General features: G+C 46.3%; 1 protein-coding gene across 3 annotated transcripts in view; it reads left to right on the forward strand.

Annotated features, from left to right (window-relative positions):
• Lrmda (leucine rich melanocyte differentiation associated) overlaps positions 1–18,965 on the forward strand; it is a 1,020,124-nt gene that overhangs the window by 578,572 nt on the left and 422,587 nt on the right. For all 3 annotated transcript variants that reach the window (XM_059273860.1, XM_059273858.1, XM_059273857.1), the window contains exons 3-4: positions 5,053–5,184; positions 12,006–12,140. In XM_059273860.1, the coding sequence (XP_059129843.1) occupies positions 5,053–5,184; positions 12,006–12,140 (267 nt within the window). The remainder of the gene's footprint in view (positions 1–5,052; positions 5,185–12,005; positions 12,141–18,965) is intronic.

Here is an 18,965-nt window from a genome sequence, read left to right on the forward strand (position 1 = left end):
TGTGGGAGCCCCATGCTGGCCCCATGCCGTGATCGTGGGGATCAATGACCTAGTTGCTAAATTATAAAGATTATATAGGTCACTGGAGGGACAGGTCTGAGAGTGGCTGGATAATAGGGAGGGTCTCCGAGGTGAGTCTGTTTACGAGATGGTAAGGAAGTATTCAGATTTGTTTTTTTGTCTCAGGCATGGTATAGGAGTACATGCTCTTTCCTCTCCCCACTGCTAAAGACAAGGATTCTCACAGGGATTGCTCCCTCACCACTGGCAGCTCGCTGGGCTAGCCCCCTGCCTGGTCCTTGGGCTTCTCAGGGTTATTTTATTAGACTCACTGCCCTGGGCTGGGCAGCCTTACAGGCTAGGAGTTAAGTCTGAGTCCTCTGTGAACCTGACAGCTGTCCAGATGGGTGGAAATCACACTAACTTCCCTTTTTTAGCTCAGGGCTGGGCAGACTGAGTTCTAGGAAGATAAGGTCTCATCCTTAAGATAAGGCAGTTGACCTGGGTGGTAGGTTTTGAGCATGTGGTAGGTTTGGGGCATGTGGGCTAGTTAGGTCCTTGTCCTGTCCATGGCCTGTGCACTCTGGATCTGTCAGTGCAGGTTTGGATGTTCGGATGACTCTGTTGCAGGGGCAGGTGAAGTGAGCGGAGGTGTTACTTCCTTGGCTGACTTGAGAATATCATGATTTGGGTGCAGGATAAAACCAAAGACAAGGTATTCCTCACATAGGTCTGCGGTGGGCTGTCCCCACTATGCACTACCCTTTCTGTACCAGGCACAAGAAGCGTCACCACTGGTTTAGACTGGCAGCTGAGGGAACAGAGACCTAACCCTTGGCGGATTCTGTAAGCTGACGAGACACCAGGAGCGTAGGGAAGTGATCTCTGGTGACTTTCATGGTACCGTGTTCTGCTGATTGTGTGCTAGCAAGAGGGTAGTGGGGAGGGAGGATGGGGATCGCTGGTCTAGATCAGACACCCCTGCCCTGGCCCCAGCTCCTGGCCTTTCTGATTACCATCCTCCCTAGTGGCCGGTTCCCAAGGAAAAAGGCTGAGAAGGCTGAGTTTGCATCCACCCAGTAACTGGAGAGATCAGGAAGGTGCTGCCAGGCCCCCAGCCCTGTGCCAGCCTCCAGCTGCTGGCCTAGCCTGGGCAGGGCCGGGCTGCCTCTTGAGCACCATTCTTTCCATAGGCTAATGAGGGCAGCGTGTGAGCCACGGGCAATGATGGTGGGATATTAACTGTGACAGGAAGCTTGATCATAATTATCTTAACGAGGATAGGGTTAATTACAGTGGAAACTTAAAAGTTCCCTCTGTCTGACTCCACTAGAGCCAAATGCATTGTGATGGTTCTGTCATCTTGATGTGACTTTGGAAAAGGCACTGGGACTCTTCCCAGGACAGCCACAAGCTCCCCGAGAGAGCCCAGTGAGCAGGGTGCCTACCAAGATGCTACCTATGGGTGTGGTCATGCCAGCTCACCACTGGCGCAGAGGGAAGGAAGTGCCTGCAACCTGATCTGGAGAGGCTGATGAGATGGACAGAACAAACCACTTACCCTGGGCATGGTCCCACCTAGGTCCCCACTTGCCCTCAGTGGGGTGCCTCCATACTCTAACTGGTTTCTCCCAGTAGTGTAAGAACCCCCCACCCCCACCCCCCATGACTCCCTCCAGCTTCCAGCCCATACCTCTGAGGCATAAGCCTAGAGTGACAGTCAGGCTCTTACTTTGGGGGGTGCATTTTGCAGTTTACACATTAGCTTAGACCAGATTATCATCCCTGTAAGCTACCGGTGTCATCCCAGGCAAAAGAAGTGTGGTGCCTGGACTTTGATACACTTTTTTTTTTTTTAAAACCTTGTCATTTTGAACAACGGCGAATATCTACCTGTGAGAATTGGGTGTGGGGGATAAGAACGCAAAGACGGTGGCAGGAAACTCCTTCCTGATCATTTCTTTCGGAAAACAACAATTGTAACAGTCACTGGAAAAAAAATTCAAAGTAAAACCTGCCTGTTCGCTGGCTTCCAATGTGCCATTGGAACTCCACAAATTCTTTCCGCTGGTGCCTCTCCCTCATGGTGTTCCGAACCTCCTGCCTCCGGTCCCTCAGTTCTCCGCTTGGCGGAACATATCCCCAAGAGCTGATGCCAATGATGCAGATGAGGCTTTATTCATCAGCACCCTCCCATATAACCCAGCTCTCCCTTTACTGAGCACTAACAACGTCACAGGGTAGAAAAGAATCTGCAAAGCAGGCCAGAGACCGGGGATTTGGTGGGACTCTTTCCTGAGCTCTCCCTCCCCTATGGAGCTCTGGTGTACAGCCTGGATTGTGGGGACTAAGAAGCAGCCTGGGGGCGGGGGAGTGCCTTTGTGGGGTACTGGCATTGTCCCTCTTCATGCGGTGTCCTCTTGTTTTCTGCTTCCTCAGAAACAGTCTGGGAGGGGAGCTTTCCTCGGCTTGCCAGTGTGCCAGCCCTTTGCTGATTCTCATGATAGAAGTATAATATTTGCATAACATAACTTGGAACAGTGTGTATCCGAATGCTGCCTTTGACCAGAGCCTCTCTGATGATGCTGGTGCACAAAGAACTTATTAGCTGCCCAGAAGGCTTCCTGACGGGAGGTGGGGTGCGTGTGCGTGTGCGTGCGTGCGTGCGTGCGTGTGTGTGTGTGTGTGTGTGTGTGTGTGTGTGTGTGTGTAAGCTCCACCCCACTCCCCATCCCCCACCTCACCCTCCCCCACCCCTGTGGCAAGCAGGGACCTGGCCCTGCAGCACTTGTGGTTAATGAACTTTGTTTCACTGACTCCCGTGGAGAAAGGGACTCGTGGCTCTTTTGGTAGAGAACTTGATTTTATATTCAGTATCTGGTCCCCAGAAACCCACAACTAGGCCTGGTGGAGCATGCCCATAACCCCAATACTGGTGATGGTCTAAGCAGGAGGATCCGAAGTTCAAGGTCATCCTTGGCTACATAATGAGTTTGAGGCCGGCCAAGGATCTATGGGTACCAGATGCAAACAAACAGACAAACAAAAACAAAAACAACAAACAAAGAAAAAAGCCTAGGGCTTTAGAGAGCCCAAGGATTTCCTGCTCACTAGATTTGTTCATCGGCCTACCTGCTATGGTTCCTCCAGTCTCTCACTCCCTATGGCTTCTGGGATAAACCAATGGATGGGCAGGAGGAGGCGACACTGACTGGGAATACAGTCAGTGTTTTCAGTGGAGAGGAGCAGGAGGCAGACATTGTACACAAATGTCCCCTCAGTCTTCCTGAAGTCCTCTGAGCTAGGGGACACAGAGAGCCGGGCTTTCCGTATGCCCCAGTTCAGGCTACAAGGAGTTGAAGGAGGCCACACTAAGCCCCGTGCAGACTCCTAAGCCCCCAAAGGGAAGGAGTTTTTATTTTTGTATGTTTGTTTTTGCCTTCCAGAAGCCTATGAAATGGGATGACTCCTAAACAAAAGTACACACAGGTTTCAGGGTTTTGTGTTGGCCCGGGCAGCAGGGAGCACTAACTTCAGAGCCCTTGTGCTCTGGGTGCTGGAGCCAGAGTGGGAGGGACCACATGAAGGTCTGTGAGACACCGGCCCTGCAGATGGGAGCAAGCTCTGGGCTTGCACATCTCAAGGGGAGGGCCCCCTCCACCCGCACTCCCTCTGTCAGAAAGCCCACCAGAGGGCCATGGCCCTTTGGGAAAGCCCGCAGGCTGAATGTCACTGCCTGTGGTACACCCAGAACACACACGCGATGACAGGGCCTTAGCATCAGTGCAGTCAGTGAACGGAGAGCACTCTGGACACCATCCTGATCTGCTGTACTTTATAGCCTAGCCAGGGACTGAGTGTGTGTCTTCCCTTCATGGACTCCGTGGCTCAGCCGGCCCCAGCCGAGCAAACTCAGCATATTTCCCGGGCCTGGCAGGTGAATGAGCTCGGAGTCGGCGGCACAAGCCCTGAGACCTTCGGCTCGCTTTAATTAACGGTCGTGTGTGCCTGGGCAAGCATTTGTGCGCACCGGCCTCACACGCTCCCCTCCACCACCGCAGACACTCACGAGAGCCCCTTATGTGGAACGCTAATTTCAGACCACAGGAGTAAACAGGACCACCTTTTCCTTTCTGTCGTAGTATTTTTGTCTTTGAACCTGATACTTAATCCTTTTTATTTACTGCCTCAAAATCTATGTTCCTATACTCCACGCTTAAAGAAAAAAAAAAAAATCCACATTCCATAAATTAGAACTTGAGACCAGGGGCTTTGAAGCAGAAATTCTCCCAGCCCCCTGTCCTCACACAAAACCAAAACCAAGTAAAAAGAAATAATGAAAGAAGAAAAAGCTTTCTCTTGGCCTGGAGTGATTATGTAATTCCTCCCTGTCGGGCAGCCATGGGGATGCTAGGCAGGAGCAAATTAAGTGATTAGTAAAAAAAAAAAAAAAAAAAATAGAGGGAGAAGGGGAAAAAAAAGGAGCCACGGATGTGAGGATGTGAGGGGAGAGAAAAGCCCCTTCCTGGCCATTTCCCCTATGACTGTACAGAGGAGAACGGCTAAGAAATGATACTTGAAGTTATATTTATTATTGTAAGAGGGGTATGAGATTTCTAGGCAGGAATGATGGATGACAGCTTAAATTTGTGTCCAGGGAATGAAGGTGAACTGTGACAGAGTTATTTATCTTGGGAATGGAGGTTAGGGTCAGCCCAGGCTGGGTGCCTGAAGGCACAAGACATTGACAAATTTATCCTGCAGGCCGTATCTGAAGCCCTTTGTTTTGGATCCTGGCTTCTCAATAACTGACCCTCATCCTTCATGTTGGCAATTCGTGAAGGATGCGGTGAGTGCCAGCGGGGGCCCCCTTCTCCCCCTCCGCCCCCACCCGGGCTCCCTGCTACTAATTCTTGTCATTCACTCCGCTGACAGGCACCAAGCCCAAACTATTCCCAGTTCTGAAAGGGAAGGTTAAAATATTTATTTCGGCTCATAATGGCCTCTCTGATTTACTGCAGGATCGTTTTTCCCCTGCCTTTGTCATTGCAGGTCACTGGAAGGACTGAGCGCATTCAGGAGCCTGGAGGAACTCATCTTAGACAACAATCTACTCGGTGACGACCTCGTGTTGCCACGGTTACCCCGCTTGCACACCTTAACCCTCAACAAGAACCAAATATCCTTTTTGGCAGCCAGCACGCCAGATCGCCGCAGCACCCCACTTGCCGCCCAGCTCCACAGGGGTCCCCATTCTGCCACCCCCACACCCTTCTCCGCAAAAAAAAAAAAAAAACCTGCAAAATGTCAAATGAGTTTTATGTGTCAGCTAAATTAAAGTATGTGAAATACAGTCGGTGGGCAGACAAAGCGTTCTGTCTTCTGGCACTCAAGACACTTCAGAGTAATTTATTATAGGTCATTCATAAATGAAATGCACCGTTATATCTTCCTGTTGCTCCATTTTAGTGTAGAGATCTAAGTTATGGCTGCGAGGAAATCTTTTTAATAGATAAAAATAGAGAAAGAAAATAATGTCACGGGTGCCTGGGAGGAAAAGCGGCTTCTGTTTGCCTGGGCTTGTGTGGGAGGGCGACCTCTGGTGGCAAGCCATGGGTAATGCCGCTAAACTGACTTAGTCCTTGTAGGCTTCTGGAATAGCTTTGATGTAGGTTTAGGGAACAGTTCTGGAAATCAAGAAGGGAGAAAGAGCTGAGGTGGAAGGACAGGTGTGAAGGTCAGGCTCTTCACTCCCCGTGGATACAGCCTTGGGCGTGATGACAGGCCTATGAGATCCATGGTAGGTTATGGCCTACTTTGAGTAGTTGAGCATCTGCCCATCCTGGCATGGGAATTAGGAGCTAACCTTGATTCTAAAGTGAGAATACATCAGAAGACTTCACTAACAGCATAGGGGACATGACCCCTCTAATGATAGTGCTCTGGGTTACCAGGTACCCAGATCATTTCTTGATCCTTCCCGTACACAATTCTGCCTGGCAGAGTTCACATTCCACAGATGTTTGTGGGATGAACAACATACTCGTTTTCACTAGTTTCTCACTGAACACTCATGGAAGCCATGCACTGTGCTGGGGACTTTAAGCACCCTACTTTCCGTTCTTACCAGGACCAACGAGGAGTGTATAGGTTTTCAATTAATCTAGTCTTAGAAATTGAGGTTATGTATACACCCCCAGTCAAACAACGAACAAGATGGAGACCTGGATTCAAGCTCAGCCACGGCTGTATCCAGATGTCTCTTTGTTTGATTTGGTTTGGTTTGGTATGAGTCTGCTGCAGAGCTTTGGACTTGGAGCCCGATTGTCTGGCTTTATTGATGTTGATCACTTCTCCCCACTCACACAACAAGTTAGAAACAGAGAACCAGCATTTTCCCTCCTGGTTATCAAGTAAAAACAGATTCGTATGTTAAGTTCAGTGTGCATGCTTATATCAGCAGTTAGGATGCTTTGCAAAATTATTTATTAGCCCCCATTGGTGCTTCAAGCCGTAAGTTAGTATTTTCTTTATTCTGTAAAATATTGTCTCAGTCAGTGCTTGCTGCTATGACAGAATACTGTTGACTGGGAAGCCACAACCAAACATTTGTCACTCATAGCCTGGAGGCTGGGAGGCTGAGAGCAGGGTCCAGAATGAGAGGGGCTTTGATGAGGAGTTCTTTGCCTGTTCTTGCATTGGGGGCAGAGTGGGAGGAGAGAAGATGGGGGGGTGGAGAGAGAAAACATTCTGTCTGTTCTTATCAATAGTTTAAGTCATCCTATCATGGCCTCTACCTTTAGGACTTAAGAACTTCTCAAAAGCTTTGGAGTTGAAACACTTGGATTTTGAGAGTGGGGCATCAACAATTAGTGCTTCTCAAATATGCTCCCATGGCTGTGGTCAGTGGACACTGCAGAAGTAGAGCGAGAGGGCTTAGAAGTGAGTTCACAGATGTGTCATAATGGAATTTGGTGGGGTCTTCCTTCATGCATCCTTTGGGCAACTGAGTCTCCAAACCATTGTTTGAAAGCATGCTGTATTCTGTGTATTCTACGTCTTCCTCGGCTGTCCTGGGTGATCATCTGGACCACATATACAACTGGATCAAGGGGAGAAGGATCACTAGGCTGAACTCTAGATGATACCACTCCTGCCATGGACCTCACTCAGCCCATGCCTTGTGTCTCAGTGTCACCACAGGGTGTTACAGTCCACAGACTTTAGTTTCATATGTCCTCTTGGTCATCTTTAGCTGTGTGGCCTGGTGTAAGTCATCTTCCGAGAGCCTATTCCTCATTTTTAAAGACATAAGTTGGATCAAGTGACGATTTTATTCTCAGCACCGCTGAGATTGGTAGGCCTCTTGGGATCCAGAGTGCTGGGAGACTGACTATCTTTTGTGAAGTCCTTTTCCTATTCTATGCCTTAACTTACTTGAGCTGTAGTAGTAATGCTAAGAGAGTAAGGGGGGTAGCTTGGGAAGTCACTGTGTTGCTGAAAATCCCATTACATAACTATGTTTTTGTAGAGCATCCTATATTCAGTGGTACAGATCCACGTAGTGTTGTCCAGCTCAGGTTGCTATGTCCGCTCAGGTTGCTATGCGGTTTCTTTCTTCTTGTCCTCCCAATCTACTGGTACCATGGCAAAAGTCAGCTTCCCCATCCATTTGATCTGGAAGTCGCAGTCTGCAAGGTGGGCAAAAGCAGACCGCATTGGATAACCCCCTCTCGGTCTAATATTCTGACCCTGCCTCTTCAGATTAAAACTCCCTGCTTGTGAAGATGCCTCAGTCCTGCCCAAGGGTATCGCTGGTGCTGTCCCAGGAGATGCCCCAGACACAGGCTCTGTCAGCTAGCTCATGTAGCGTAATGATCCACTCCACAGAACAACAAATGTTCTCCGCACTTCAATTCTACGGGAATCAGGGCTCAGCTGGATGGTTCTTCTGATGGTCTTACTTTGTGTCACTCAGGCAGCCATGATTTTTTTTAACCCGTGCTAGATAGTCTAAAATAGCCTGACTCTTAACATGTGCAATTAGTGCTGGCTGCTGGCTCAACCGCTTATCTCTAATGGGCTGCATGCACCATCATACTTGAAAGGATTATTCTAGGGCACAGGCCCTGGTGCACAAGTGCTTGTCAAGTCCTACTTGTATTTTGAAAGCAAGTTGCATACCAAATGCGGACCAAATGTGTGCGATGACACAGGTGTGCATATCAGGAACAGCTCATTTCTATAGCTATCCACTACACCGGCCTTGGTAGCTCGTCTCGATGAGATCTTATTTCATTTTCATGATAAAGCATCCTACTGGCTCTCTCAACTACTCTTCTTACACAGCCCAGGCCCACCCTGTCACCCAGGGATACTGTCACCCCTTACGTCAATTGGTAATTGATGGAGTCAGTTCCTCCGTTGAGATTCCATCTCCCCTGGTATGGCTGGGTTTGTGTCAAGTTTACAAAAGCTACTATGACATCATCCTCGAAAAATATGAAAAACACTCTCATCCGACTAAAGCCATCATCACCAAGAGCAGAATGTATTTCTTAGACTTTCATATTCTAATCTCATTCTGTGAGTTGGGAATCACTGGCAAATAAATCTCCTTTGTTGTTGTTTGTTTGTTTTGTTGCTGCTGGTTGCTTTCTAGAAAACTCAGAGATGGCAAACTTTGGGAAGACACATAGATTGCCACAGGCATGACTTCATCTAGACCCCACTTAGGCTGACTCTGAGCACCATCCCCTCCCAGATTCTGAAATGCAAAGGAGAAGCAACCATTTTCCATGAGGAGGGACTTCCATGTGGGAGGAGTCAGAGCCAGCTGTAGCAAGGCCCTGCTTCCAGCTGGGACTTCAGGAATTCTGCTCAGAAGAGATTCCAGGGTCCAGACCCCGAAGCATCTGGAAACCGTCATGTCAATTCACCAATGAATGCATCCTTCCCCATTGCTGCATGTCCTTCTTACCTCTCCCCCACTGCCTTCCTTCTCCGACCTGACCTCTTGTTCACTTAGCTCAGTCCTCAGCTTCTTCTTCGGAGCCCTGCCCTGGGCTATCCAAGAGCCTGGCTGTCTCAGGTCATCTCTTCCTCTCTTGCTCTTTAGATATGGATTCCTATCACACCTTTTCCTTTGATTCATTTAGATGGCTAGGTAACTAACCAGAGGCCGTGGACTAGACTCCCCACCCTCACCCCTGCCAGTATTCTCAATCTCTCCCACCCTCCAGTCACACACGCACTCTCCCTGGCTTGTCCACCAGCCGCATTGAGGTCTTCTGTGTTGATCTCAGCCATGTGATCTCCAAATAGTCAACCCCAAGTAGGGGACCGACTGAAAATTTTGGACAGTGTAAATGTTTAACATTCACACAATTAAATTATCTTCTTCTGCCTTTTCTTTTTGAGAAGAGGCTGGCTTTATTTGAAATTATACTTCTTTTTCTTTCTGACTATTTGTGTCTGCACATGTACTAAAGGTATGGCCAGTTTGGGTCATAGTGCAAGCAGGAAGAAAGGACAGAGCTACATGTTACGAAGCTGGGCTATGACAAGGAGACCTGTGTATTACGTCACAAAGCTGGACCTCACATTTAGAAAATAATATGCACACATATGTGTCTATGTGTGGGTATGTTCATGTACATGCAGGTGCCAACGCAGGGCAGCAAAGAACCTCAGGTCACCTGGAGCTGGAATTATGGGAGGTTGTGAGCTGCCAGAAGTGTATGCTGGGAACGGCACTCTCATCTCCTATAAGAGCAGCAAGCCATTTCTCTAGCCCCTGGATCTCACTTTTAACAGCAGTTTCTTATCATCTTGAATAAGAGTGTTTTCTTTTTGAGGGCCCTTGGTTTCTTATATAATCCATGCTTTAGAGTATCGTTGAGCAGCATAAGCAGGGTGATCTATGGGAAGTCACTCTGTTAACACCCACAGACTTCTGTTGCTTCCTGGTACATTTAACTAAAATTTCTTGGTACATTAAGATAAAACCACAGTGCTTTGAAAACATAAGCCTAAACTGAAATATCCGAGACAGATAGCACAGCTGGATGACAATGTATGATCTTCCCCCAAAACATATTAAACTCTTCATTTCTCAGTCTTTTAATTTCACCCTTTGTGCTAGAAATGGAGTCATTTTTCTTCCTGGGAATGACTGGGTCTTGAATCTAGTCTCTGTCATTTGCTGGCTGTGTGACTCTTAACCTTATTTTTCTTAGCTGTTTTTTCGGCATGATAGTATTTCAGATACTGGTGTGCAGGCAGGGGTACAAATAGATCATTATACTATGTACTTAGCCTTCAAAAGTCTGACATTGGGATTCACCGTGGTGAAAATTTCCCAGTGGTTATAAAACCTTTTCCTTGCCCTGGAGATGAGTCCAAAGGTGGGTAAGTTCTATTCTCACCTAGGGAACCACCCTGGCTTGTGTACCATGGGACCCACATGCCAGGAGGCTCCTCCCTTTCCTTCTTCTCTAAACTGGTGAGAAAGACACCACTTTGGTCTTGCACTTTCCAAATAGAATCACTCTTGGCAAGCCTTACCATGACAGCTGGCCTCCACAATGGCAACTTCCTGTAGACACCAGTGAAAATAATCCTGAATGCCCAGAGTCCTCTGGAAAGGCTTGCTGAGGGAACCCAGGTGTGTTCCGAGCGTCCAGCTGGGGAGAGTTGACACAGTGCCAGGGAGCTGAAGAAAAGGTGCCCTTCCAAGCATTGCCTAGTTCATCTCCACTGCCATGGTCTTGGTTAGTTCGAGACCCCAGAGTTTCTTCCATTCGTTGTCTTGGGTTAATCTTCCAAACAACAAGTTCTGTCTCAGTTCACACTCAGACAGGACAGAGCCATGTCTGTTCTTGTTGATCCAGAAGATGGAGGAGCCAATTAAAACTCCATAACCTATTTCATACCCTGGTGGCAGAATCAACAGAGATGAAGGGCTGGTGGGGACCATGCTGCAGGATGTGCTGGGGCTCCCTGTCTGCTGTGGACTGTGGCTAACTCCTTGCTCATCCTGACTTGTCATTTAGTAGGTTGCTGGGAAGGTTTAGAACAATGGAGCTTCCACCACACCAAATAACCTTTATGAGAGACTCCTGGAGATACACTGGGTTCATTGGCATGGATAACTGAAGCACCTTGGAGCCTGAAGATGCTTTACTCAAAGTCTTCATGACCCGGATATTTAAAGGAATCTACCTTTCCAGGTCTTCTGCTTAAGGAAAGATCCAGTTTTTCTGGAGTGTGGAGCTTAGATAGCAAAAAGGAGCCCTCTAAAAAGACAAAGGTTACATAACCAAGGGCACAAACTGATGCATGAAAAGGCTGTTTGTGGACTGGGGTATGGCTCAGTGTCAGAGCATGGCAAGTCCCCGAGTTGGATCCCTAACAATGCAAAGCCAAGAGAATAAGAAGGAGAATAAGTATGAGAATGAAAACCAGAATATTCAATTGGAATAAAAATATATCAAAGCAAATTTTAAGAAATTAAGTTGAAAAGCACCAAAAAATGTTAAAATAACTAGAAAGGACACAAATCTTTTTATACTAGATATGCCCAATTGAAAACCTTGTTTCTTACAAATTCCTTTACAGCTTCACAGCATAATGACATTTGCGATGTTTCCTATAGAGAGCACAGAATGACAATTCCATCTTTTAGCATGATTGACTGAAAATTGATTTTTGGTTTTAGGAGTTGAGATACATTTGTGCTATGATTTAGATGGGTGTTTTATATTATAAAAGTTCGCACATGCTCCCCAAGGGCATGATCTGTAACGTGATGCTTCTGGAAGGTGGTGGAACCTCAGACACTGTGAGCTAAAATAACTCCTGTCTTTCCTTAGGTTGCTTTGCTGGGTGTTTTGGTAGCATGATGTGGAAGTGACTCCCATCGCCTGGCCTGTCACTCACGGGCCCAACTTCTTGCTAAGTCTTTTGTTTTCTCAGAGTGTGATCCTTAACCTTTGACACATTACTGATTTGGAGTACCTCCTCGATCACCTGGCCAAAGTGACACCAGCCCTGGAGTACCTCAGTCTGCTGGGAAACGTGGCATGTCCCAATGAGCTGGTCAGCCTGGAGAAGGATGAGGAAGACTATAAGAGATACAGGTGAGCGTTAAGAAAGAGGAGACTCTGGGCGTGGAATACTGTGGGCTGCTGAGTAAATGTTGATTAGTGGCCACAGACTTCCCATGATTGGGTTAAACTGTTCTTTCTGAACCAGAGTCATTTTCATATGACTCTTGGTTGGGTTCATAGGAGCCGAGAAAGGATATGAGCTGGTTGAGATCGGGGCCTGAGAAATGTTTTTCATCATGGCCTAGCTCACATGCATTTTAGGTTTTACAAGTTACAAGCTCTTGGGACACAGCTCTGGAAGGGCTGGGAAAAGAGGAAATGGTTTGAGAAGGACTTGTCCTACTGGGATTTATTTAAAAATCTGGTGACCTACAGAGAAATGTAGTGGGATAATCACTGCGTATCAAGGCAAACCTGTAAGAAACACTGAAAGTTATTACAGATTTGTGAGGAAAAAGAAGGCCAACACCCAGACATAAATAACAAAAGCAGGGATTCAGTTGGATTTCTATAAAGAAGAATTTTGTGACTTTAGTTCATTTCAAAGCTTCATGATTAATTTTGTAGAGCTTTGAGGATATTCTTATATTGACTCAAAACAAATAAGAACCCTGCTTGAAAAAAATATTCATGAAGGTCTTTTTCCATTAGGAAAAAATTTCAACCATGGCATAATATTATAGATTTGAGTGTGACTTCTGATAGGGGGAATACAGTTGTCATCCAGCCAGAACACATTGCTAATTCTTCACTTTGAGTTGTTTAACTGCTTAGAAGTTAGTTGATTTCTGGAACATTCTTTTTTAACTTTGAATCATGAAATTGTCTGATACAAAGTATGTGAAGGGGTCACTTTAAACACAGTACCTTCTTATACCAACTTTTTTTAGAAGTGCCTTTTTGTTTTTATTATAATTCTCAGTGCATATTAATTGTCACATTAATGAGATTCATTGTGATATTTTCATATACATATATATTGCTCTTTGATGTTCTCTAACTCTCCCAGCTTCCTTTGGTCCACTTACCTTTATCTCTACCACTCCTGGAGATTGTATTTGTTGTTGTTGTTTAATTCTAGTTTCCACGTATAACATGTGATACTTATTTTGTTCTATGTAATGACCTTTAATTCTATGCATTTCCTTGCAGACAGCATGATTTCATTCTCCTTTGTGGCTAAATACTCCATTATCTGTAAATATATATTCTTCATTCTTTCATCTGTTGGTAGGCACCTAGATTTCTTTTATATCTTGGAAGGAATTTTAAAATGTATCCTAGAAGGTCAACTCCAAAAGAGTTTATCTAATAAGCATATTTCCTAAACCATTGCTTGCAAATTTCCTCTTTACTTTCTGATGTTTCTCTTCATATTTTTTGTTCCATTCATAAAGCACATATAACTTTTACAAATGTATGAATATGCATGTATATTATTTACACGTGTGTGTGTATACTCACACATTCACACATGTCCATTTATTCATTCATGTGACCAAACATGGCATGTAAGTACAAGCATAGATGAGTTGTTTTCTTTTTTTAGAATGGAGGTGGGGAGAAAAAGTGAGTGGGAAGACTTTTCTGCTTCCACCTTGTTCTATTTGGTCTCAGATATAGGGCTTAGAGGGGTATAAATGGAAGAGAAAAGCAAATACTTCATTGTTGATTTTGTAGCTGGTCAGATTGATGAAGAATACTAAGATTCACTGTACAAGCAGTGAGATTAGAAAACCTAATGTGGAGTTCTATTTTGACATGAAGACTTCTTCTAAAGCAGGGGTGACTGTCTAGATCAGTGGTCCTTAAATGACTCTGAGTCAGCTCCAAGTCTATGATTCTTTGGGAGTAAACCCATGCTTGGATTTACTGTCTCACCCCAAGTTATGCATCCCACCGTAAATATTTCTCTTACTATGACTTGTCCACATTGAGAGAATGGTTACCAGTGAATAAGGATGAAGTCCCTGTCTCTTGAAGCCTAATGCAAACCTAAAGTCATGTTTAGCATGGGAATGTGGCTGGATGATTATCCTGGAGATGTCTGGAGTCACTCTTCCTTCTTAAAGCTGTGTATTTATAGGTGGCCACAGGGACCTTGAGTCCTGTCACACATTCCCTGCCCTTTTGGTACCATATCCAGTTAGCAAGCGGTAGCTATCATTCTGACTCAATCCAAGCCTCAGCCATGGGTGACAGTTTCTGCAGAGGGTTTGTCTCTGTACGAGCAGTCCTTCTCAGGGATTCACCTGGGCGGTCCCCCAAGCATGTCCTCCCATCCCAGGTCTGTGCTGCTGGCAAGATGTGAGAGATGGAGCCGAGAAGGCTGTTTGTTAGTGTATTTATGACAATGTTGCCATGAGGGACTGGATTCTAGAGCTCACACACAGCCCAAATCACATCTAGCCACAATTGCCTTTGAAACCCCATAAGTCATCTACACAGTGACTGCTAGCTCCTCACACTTGGAGAAAAGGCAGCAACCAGGGACCGTAGAGACCGTAAATGTGTTCCTACCTAGTTACACCTTCACTACATCATAGGGGGAAGTGCTAGGTCAGTTCTCTAATGTGTTTAAATCTTGTATTCATTTTTTTTTTTATTGTTGACTTGGTAAGTACTCACCCTTGCCTTTGGAAGAGGGAAATGTGGGCCAGATGCTGCTCAGCTCTGTGGTCTTTTGGCATCCTTTATCCTGGGAGGTGATTCATTTACCCCGAGAAACTGTAGGGTTTCACAATATGACTTTGGAATTCAGAGTTCCTGTGGCATATGCATTTATACAAAGAGGTACAGCTGCCTTCCCTGAGTTGGGTAAACTATTTCCATGCCCCTTCATCCACAAAGTGTGAGGTCTACTTTCTTTCTGGCTGTTACCTAGATCGTCATAGTGGAGCCTCTATGTAAATTTATACGACATTTTTTGCTAGGAAATGGCTTAAGCAGTGAATGATATTTCTACAGTTTACTGTTTTTCACTTTAAGTATATTTTCTGACAATACTTCTCCTATTAATCATTTAAGCAGTAGTGGGAGCCTTAAAGGAGTGAATTCAGAAACAAGAACCTGTGGTTCATTTAGTGCTGTTGGAAAAAAAAATCCTATTGATTGGCGTCCTCTGTGGTCACATGATGCAATATTTATGTCACCCAGCCGTCCATCAAAACAAGCATGTGTGTTGTTTCCTTCCCATGGGAGATGTTGATTTCAAAGGTTTCAGCTCAGATGTAGTTTGTGTTGTGGCCAACCACCAGACCTGGGGTGGGAAGTGACTAGGTTTATGTACAGTGTGCTGTCTGTCCTATCTGTCCCCTCTTGCCCCAGAGCCCCGCCCCTTTGGTTTCCTCACTTAACCCCTGTGTGCCCAGTTGGATTTTCTTGTCATATATCCCCACAGTAAAACAAGCTCCTTGCCTTTCTCTGTGAACATGAACGTACCTCTGTGTGGTTGAGCAGAGCCCTGGGCCTGCTGGGGTAGGGGTGGAACCATGTCCGGGGTTTCCTTTGCCATTTCCCATGGCTCATGACTGAGACATGTCCATGGCCATTTTACCACCTTAAAGCCACCTGTGTTTCCCTGTATGGACATAGTGCTGCTGTTCTGGGAGGAATGTTGAATGGATAGGAACTTGGACCTCTTGCAGATTTCGACACCATCCAACATCAACGTAGTAAGTCAGGGTGGGAAACCTGGGCGCTCAGAATAGTTTACCTTTGTCTTTCCTGGCAGTTCTTTTGAGGGACTAGGAGATAGACACATTTCCTTGTAGACAGACAGACAGACAGAGAGCAGGCCATGACCAGATAATAGATGATGAAATTCCAAGATGGCCAGCTTCTTCCTCATACTCCTGACCTGAGAGGAAAGCCTGTCAGCTTAAAACAAAGACTTTTTATCTCACAACCATGACACCTGGACTGTGGACAAGTTCAAGCCATGCCAGGACATGCTTACCCCAAAGGTACGGACCTATCTATCAGCCTTCCTGCCTTTGTTCAAACTGACCAACCCTAAACTAGGGGAGAAAGACTCCCCTCATAGACCCTTAAAACCATCGGCCCTCAAGGAGAGCCTGGGCTGTGGCTTCCCGAGTCCCTCTGCCTTGTGGAGGGTCTTTTTCTCAATGTGCCTGCTGCTGTGTGTGCGTGTTTCCTCACCCCGATAAAAGCCTGTCTTCGGCTGCTCATTCTGTCCCGCTCCTGTTTGCTGTGTGCAAGATTTCTCTGCCTCTACCTGTCCCGCTCCAGATATTTCCTGCCTTCTAATTCTTTACCTGGCAGAGAAAACAAACCCATCAAGACCCCTAGATGGTAACACTCTCTTGACTTTTTTTTTTCCTTTTTCTTCAGGAAGAATGATGGCTGAAAGTCAACAGAGAATAAATGCTCAACGTCACCTTTCAAATAAGAAATCTGGGCTCTCAGGCTTGGGGCTGTTCTTTTGTGACTCGCTCTGGTGTGCGTTTTCTTTCAATTTCTGTTCCTTCAGGGCTCTGGTTGCACACCCCCCCCCCCCCAAGCAGGTCCCTCTGTATTCCTTAAAACTTTAAATTATTGAAAATATGAGGCCTTTTCATTGTTCCCTGGTAGGCAGCAGCCCTGAGGCCTGCCCAGTGTCTGTAGCACTCACTCCACCAAAAGGAAGGTGGGAGAGGCCCTCCGGTGGTGTGGTGTCAGGGGCCACCTTGGGCTACCACCCAAGGCTGTTCCCACTAAATGGGAGCTGTAAAACCTGTGGCTTATATAACCCAGCTAGCATTCCCCAGCTAATCTGCAGTCTCTGCTTTGATGATCACAAGAAAGCAAAGGTCACGACCCAGAGATCAAAGTGACAGAAGCCCACACAGTAATTGCTGGTTAGCCTCCATACAGCAGGGCCTTGGACTGTCCTGTGGGTGGATTGTTTGCACGGAGACTTCAAACATGCTGTTGGGGAACTGTGAGCGAAATCAGCTGGCCTTTTCCAGTTGGTGGGCCGATTCATTAATGCTGTAGGTGAGCTCACCTCGGCTCATTAGAGTGAGATCACTGTTGTCCCTCAGAGCATCTGGAGCTGTCCCACTCAGTGTTTCTTCATCGTGCCTTGGTCTTCAGTGGTGTTTTCTGGCTGTCTTTCTCTCCCTGGAGTTGGGAGGGGATGGTTATGCAAGGCAATTGGGTGAAACTGGTATACCAGGAAAGGACCATATGGGTGCATTTATTGTCAGTCAGCTTTGAGTACAGAGAATCCAAGCGAAGTCGTGTTTTAAGAAGGCTGACGCCCATTCTCGTGGCTCAGATAGAGAAACTGAGGCTCCGAAGGGCAGCTCAGAGTCTCAAAGCCTGATCCCTCTGCTCTGTCTTGAAAATTCCCTCGCCCAACTTTTCATCATGGTGGCCTGTCTTTTACATTTCTCCCCTTAGTCTTTGAGAGCTCTGGTTTCTCAAAGAAGCTGCACGTAAGCCATTGGTGGTTTCTCTTACTGATCAAACACCTTTAGCAGTTGACTGGTGCTCTTGGCCAGCATGAGATAACCAGTATTATTAAACAGAGTTGATATGATCCAGTTGACAGCAAAGAGTCATGCTGCTTTGTTGGCAGCCTTGCCCCATTCTGGTGAGCTTTGTGGGGGATTGAGAACAGGGAGAGGGTCATCCATGGCTGCCTTCAGGGCACCAGGGAGAGCATCAAAAACTTGCACCCTGTCTCTGCATTCCTGGTCCATGGGTAAGAAGGTGTCAGGAAATAACGTGGAGAAGCATTGAATGCCATAAATGCCATGGAGAAGCCACCCAGCACTCCCGGAGTCTGGTTCTCCTGAGAACCCATGAGAATCTTGAACTGTTTTGGTAAAAGTAACAGGGCTTCCTACACCACCAGCAGATCCTAGAGATCCATAGTATTTGTCTGTGGTTCATGCTGTTACTGGGGAGCGGGCAATTCTTCTGGAGTTGACAGGACAAGAGAATCCTTTCCTTTCTCTTTGACATCAAGGCTAATAATAATAATAACAATAACAACAACAACAACAATAATAATGCCATTGATATCAGAGCAAAAACAAATTGATTTTTTAATAATAACAAAAGGATTGGAGTTGTTCCTTCCTCCTCCCAGTTTTAGCTTTGTCCTTAAAGCGTCCTTTAAGAAAATCTGCCATTTTACATGAGGAGAGAGGGACCCTGATAATCTCTGGCTGATGGCTTCTCATTTTCAGGAACTCTGTCTCCACTCGGGGACAAATGGGTCTTTAAGCACCTTTGCTGGATTCCCTGCCATCCTGATAACATCCCCTTCCCTATCATAGCCAACAGGGGCTCTAAGTCCCACAACCTCTAGACCTGGGGGCTTCCCCCCAGCCACCTTGAGAAGGTCAGGAGAATTGGAGTTGCCCTTTGTAGCTAGGGATGTGAGACTTCAGTTAGACTGATCTCTTCTCATTAAGGAGTGCCCTGGCTTAACAAGCAGTTTTATAAATCTGAAGCTGTCTCCGGGTGTCCCAGGATTTATGGACAGGGGGCTCTGCCATAAAGTGGTTTATGATGGCTGCCTTCTGTGTTATTAGTAGCTGTCTCTTCCTTCAACCATTGCTGTTTGATAATAGCCTTAAAACACCCAGAATTACTTACCTGCAAGTCCCATTCCCCATAGCCCCTGTTGACAGTCTGAATAAGTTTACTGGCCTCTTGTTGTTCTTTTCCTTCAAAACAAACTGATTGGACCATCAATAGCTCCTGTGAGCTGACAGAGGGATGTCATCGGGACTAACCTTTGTGATTGCGGGTTATCTGGGGGAGTTAACCTCCCTGCATTGGTAACTGAAATGTTTTATGTACTATGCAACTTTAGGATACGGCTGTGATAACCCCAGT

This window comes from Peromyscus eremicus, chromosome 9, assembly GCF_949786415.1.
Source record: "Peromyscus eremicus chromosome 9, PerEre_H2_v1, whole genome shotgun sequence".
Classification (NCBI taxonomy): domain Eukaryota; kingdom Metazoa; phylum Chordata; class Mammalia; order Rodentia; family Cricetidae; genus Peromyscus; species Peromyscus eremicus.